The sequence below is a fragment of the Anabas testudineus genome, chromosome 18, assembly GCF_900324465.2.
Source record: "Anabas testudineus chromosome 18, fAnaTes1.2, whole genome shotgun sequence".
NCBI classification, from domain to species: Eukaryota; Metazoa; Chordata; class Actinopteri; order Anabantiformes; family Anabantidae; genus Anabas; species Anabas testudineus.
This window is the reverse complement of record NC_046627.1, coordinates 1,216,647-1,221,993: the sequence shown is the minus strand read 5'-3', so window position 1 is coordinate 1,221,993 and position 5,347 is coordinate 1,216,647. Positions and strand designations below refer to the sequence as shown.

Here is a 5,347-nt window from a genome sequence, read left to right as displayed (position 1 = left end):
ATCTGCTCCAGTGACGAAAATCAGAATTCTTCAAATGTCAGCTGAGTCACTTTGTTTACATAAACAGAAACTCTTCTTTAACAGCACTTTGCTTTGATGTTTCTCTCCTTGACTAAGATTTTTTGCCTTGTTCCTCACTTGTAAGTCTCTTTGGATAAAAACATCTGATAAATGACTAAATGTAAATGTAAATTTCTAAATAAATATGTGAAGGGCACAACTACTGACTGTATAACGATCATTTATTCACTAAAAGCTGCACTGAACGACTTGAACAATGTCTTTGTCTTCATTGGTCTAAGTTTCCTACAACATCTCATCTACGACACTGAGAGTTTTCTCTCACAGTACATTTAAAGGATTCTTTGTGTGGTACATATGTTTCCTGAATAATGCTCAAAACCATCAAACATACCATGAATCATATTGAGAACCATCTCCCAGCTCTATGTTCATTATTCTTCTGTCTCCTCTCACTAGTTTGTCTTATTGTATTCATATAATCTATGTCTTTCTCTTTGTAAATCATTGTTAATTGTAATACGTTTTATTTTTGCACATTTCTCGACACCTTTCCATTTTCATTCTTTTTCACCTTACTGTTGTTCTGGAGCTGTCGTAACACTTGAATTTCCCCCTGTGGGATCAGTAAAGATTTATCTGATCTTATCTTATGTCCTCCTCTACCTCACGGCTGTTGCTTCCTCTACTGCTGTTATTGTCATGAAGGACGTGAAGGACGGCCCTGACGGCAGGTTCCTGCACGTTGGTGAACAAAGGCAGGAAGGTAACCCAGTTCTTCTTGATAACGTCCCCAACGTTGCCAAAAGCCTTAATTCCATGTGTGAACTGGTGCAACATCCTGACTGATCTATAAAGCAACAGGTATAAAAGATGTAAGAACACGTGTCACAATAACAGGAAGTAGAAGTCACTTTGTTTAGATAGACTGTGTAGGTTCTGTGTTTGGAGAAGAAATGGCACCAAACTATCAAGAGTGTTGTTGTTGCAGATTATTCTTACTGTATGAATTAATTAGTGAGTCATATTTAGTGTCCGGACTCTTACCTACAGAGTGGTCGACTCAACAGCACCGGTACCTGAACTCCCTCATCCAGATCTACAGACCCTCTCTCTCACTGTGCTCTGTAAGTGAACAACATCCTGTGGTCCCCTCATCAAATCACTAGTATTATGCCAAATTACTAAATGTAAATATAATAACTCACTGAGTTTGATTTGACATCTGGATCAGGCAGCACACGCCAGTCAAACTGGACCAGTGGTGGCTCCTGGCCACACCTCAGCTAGAAGAGGCTGGGATCCAGCGCTGTGATACCTGGACCACCGTGTGCAATGAGATTACGATCTTTGAAATATTAATGGTCTAATGCTGCTTGGTCACAACATAGAAAGACGTGGCAGCTTTTACCTCAGAGGTCTGGACCTCTACCACCAAGAGCCTAGAACAGATCGGTAGAACAGAGAAATACCACAGTTCATATGTCCTCTACACACATTAGAGTTAAAAGTAAAGTAACGTCATTGAGGTTCTCATACCTGAAAACCCCCACTGTCATCCCCTCATATCATCTCCATCATCTCCTTCAAAGTCAGTGTGTGGTGAATGGGTCCAAGAAGAAGTGACTGTAGAAGTTGCTGTGATGGCACCAAACCATCTGAAAGGTGGAAAGGTCCAGTTCTTCCTACAGTATAATTAATGCACTAGGTACTTTAACCTAGAACTCTCTTCTATTCTAGATTAAAACGATCTTTATTGAAACCTGAGAGATGGAGACTGAGACTGACAGTTGACAGAACGTCGTCTTCTTCACCTGAATCATCTCTGATGACGTCATTGATAAGAGAAGAACATGAAGTCTGTCTCTTTATAGATCTGTGATAAAGTAGATTCACAGAACAAACTGTACTGTGGAAAAACAGTTTCATCTAGAAAATACCTTAAAGTACAAGTGTGGTAGAAATAAGACTGTTTCTATTTAAAACTTTATTTAATACTAATCTTAAAACATATTGAGTCAATGGGAAGTTTCAGTTTATTTTTAACACTTCCCACCTCCTCAGTTCTAGTGTTACTAGTAGACGTTTGGTTCTTACCTGTAACTAGTACAGTTTTCTAAACACTGTTCAACGTGTTAGTTCAATAAAAGCTGTTTTCAACAGGAATCTTTGACTTTGACTAGTTTAACACTCACTAGTTATCAGGTAAAGTCCAAATGGATTTAACTAGTTAACTAGTCAGATCTGTTTGACTAGTACAGATCATTCTATGATAGATTCATGTATTATAACCATTAATGTTAATAATAAATTAAATGTTTATAATAAATTAAATCTTAATAATAAATTAAATGTTAATAATGAATTCAATGTTTATAATAAATTAAATGTTACTAATAAATAAAATGTTAATAATAAATTAAATGTTAATAATGAATTAAATCTTAATAATTAATTTAATGTTAATAATAAATTAAATGTTAATAATAAATTAAATGTTAATAATAAATTAAATCTTAATAATAAATTAAATGTTAATAATAAATAAAATCTTAATAACAGATTAAATGTTAATAATAAATTAAATCTTAACAACAGATTAAATGTTAATAATTAATTAAATGTTAATAATAAATTAAATGTTAATAATAAATTAAATCTTAATAATAAATTCAATGTTAATAATAAATTTAATGTTAATAATAAATTAAATCTTAATAATAAATTAAATGTTAACAACAGATTGATATTAAAACAGTAAACAGCCTCCATAACCTTCAGTCTGTTCTGCTGCTCCTTCCACCGCCGGCTCCGCCTCCTGGACCCGACAACAACCCGCGGAGTCCGGTGGTCTCTCTGTGTCCTCGCTGGTCTCTCTGTGTCCTCGGTGGTCTCTCTGTGTCCTCGGTGGTCTCTCTGTGTCCTCGCTGGTCTCTCTGTGTCCTCGGTGTTAGAGACCGGAAGTCTCTCTGTGTCCCCGCTGTGTTAGAGGTTCGGTTCGGAGTCGGTTCGACGTTCGGAGGAAGATGAAGATGAAGATGAAGATGAAGATGTGTCGGTTCGTGGTCTTTGTGATCCTGCTGCACGGTGAGAAGAGTTTGAATCTGTTTCACTGCGTCAATATTAGAAAGAATCCGGATCAAGAAATGTGAGATCAGTCCAGACCTCGACCCTCTAATGTGAAGGACTGGTGGAGGTGGAGGTGGAGGTTTTACTGTAGCTGGTTTACCTCAGGGATCCTGGATCCTTCACTGAAGCAGGAGTTTAGATTAGTGCTCTGCTGGGTGGGAAACCAGATCTCAGATCAGAGGACTCGGACTCTAAAGACCTTCACAGTGGTTCATACTTTATAAAACTAAACCAGATCAGAGGACTCGGACTCTAAAGACCTTCACAGTGGTTCATAAACCAGATCTCAGATCAGAGGACTCGGACTCTGAAGACCTTCATAGTGGTTCATAAACCAGATCTCAGATCAGAGGACTCGGACTCTAAAGACCTTCACAGATCAGAGGACTCAGACTCTAAAGACCTTCATAGTGGTTCATACTTTATAAAACTAAACCAGATCACAGATCAGAGGACTCGGACTCTAAAGACCTTCACAGATCAGAGGACTCGGACTCTAAAGACCTTCACAGTGGTTCATAAACCAGATCACAGATCAGAGGACTCGGACTCTAAAGACCTTCACAGTGGTTCATACTTTATAAAACTAAACCAGATCACAGATCAGAGGACTCGGACTCTAAAGACCTTCACAGTGGTTCATAAACCAGATCACAGATCAGAGGACTCGGACTCTAAAGACCTTCATAGTGGTTCATACTTTATAAAACTAAACCAGATCAGAGGACTCGGACTCTAAAGACCTTCATAGTGGTTCATACTTTATAAAACTAAACCAGATCACAGATCAGAGGACTCGGACTCTAAAGACCTTCACGGTGGTTCATACTTTATAAAACTAAACCAGATCACAGATCAGAGGACTCGGACTCTAAAGACCTTCACAGTGGTTCATACTTTATAAAACTAAACCAGATCAGAGGACTCGGACTCTAAAGACCTTCATAGTGGTTCACACTTTATAAAACTAAACCAGATCAGAGGACTCGGACTCTAAAGACCTTCACAGTGGTTCATACTTTATAAAACTAAACCAGATCACAGGACTCTAAAGACCTTCATAGTGGTTCATACTTTATAAAACTAAACCAGATCAGAGGACTCGGACTCTAAAGACCTTCATAGTGGTTCGTACTTTATAAAACTAAACCAGATCAGAGGACTCGGACTCTAAAGACCTTCATAGTGGTTCACACTTTATAAAACTAAACCAGATCAGAGGACTCGGACTCTAAAGACCTTCATAGTGGTTCGTACTTTATAAAACTAAACCAGATCACAGATCAGAGGACTCGGACTCTAAAGACCTTCATAGTGGTTCATAAACCAGATCACAGATCAGAGGACTCGGACTCTAAAGACCTTCACGGTGGTTCATAAACCAGATCACAGATCAGAGGACTCGGACTCTAAAGACCTTCACAGTGGTTCATACTTTATAAAACTAAACCAGATCAGAGGACTCGGACTCTAAAGACCTTCACGGTGGTTCATACTTTATAAAACTAAACCAGATCACAGATCAGAGGACTCGGACTCTAAAGACCTTCATAGTGGTTCACACTTTATAAAACTAAACCAGATCAGAGGACTCTAAAGACCTTCATAGTGGTTCATACTTTATAAAACTAAACCAGATCACAGATCAGAGGACTCGGACTCTAAAGACCTTCATAGTGGTTCATACTTTATAAAACTAAACCAGATCAGAGGACTCGGACTCTAAAGACCTTCATAGTGGTTCATACTTTATAAAACTAAACCAGATCACAGATCAGAGGACTCTGACTCTAAAGACCTTCATAGTGGTTCATACTTTATAAAACTAAACCAGATCACAGATCAGAGGACTCGGACTCTAAAGACCTTCACGGTGGTTCATAAACCAGATCACAGATCAGAGGACTCGGACTCTAAAGACCTTCATAGTGGTTCATACTTTATAAAACTAAACCAGATCAGAGGACTCGGACTCTAAAGACCTTCACAGTGGTTCATACTTTATAAAACTAAACCAGATCAGAGGACTCAGACTCCAAAGACCTTCACGGTGGTTCATACTTTATAAAACTAAACCAGATCACAGATCAGAGGACTCGGACTCTAAAGACCTTCATAGTGGTTCATACTTTATAAAACTAAACCAGATCAGAGATCAGAGGACTCGGACTCTAAAGACCTTCACGGTGGTTCACAC

General features: G+C 38.3%; 1 protein-coding gene across 1 annotated transcript in view; it reads left to right on the top strand.

Moving 5' to 3' along the window:
• The first annotated feature begins 3,030 nt into the window (after positions 1–3,030).
• LOC113168444 (low affinity immunoglobulin gamma Fc region receptor II-b-like) overlaps positions 3,031–5,347 on the top strand; it is a 7,756-nt gene continuing 5,439 nt past the window's right edge. Inside the window, exon 1 of the mRNA XM_026369461.2 lies at positions 3,031–3,108. Coding sequence (XP_026225246.1) covers positions 3,048–3,108 — 61 coding nt within the window. The 5' untranslated portion in view covers positions 3,031–3,047. The remainder of the gene's footprint in view (positions 3,109–5,347) is intronic.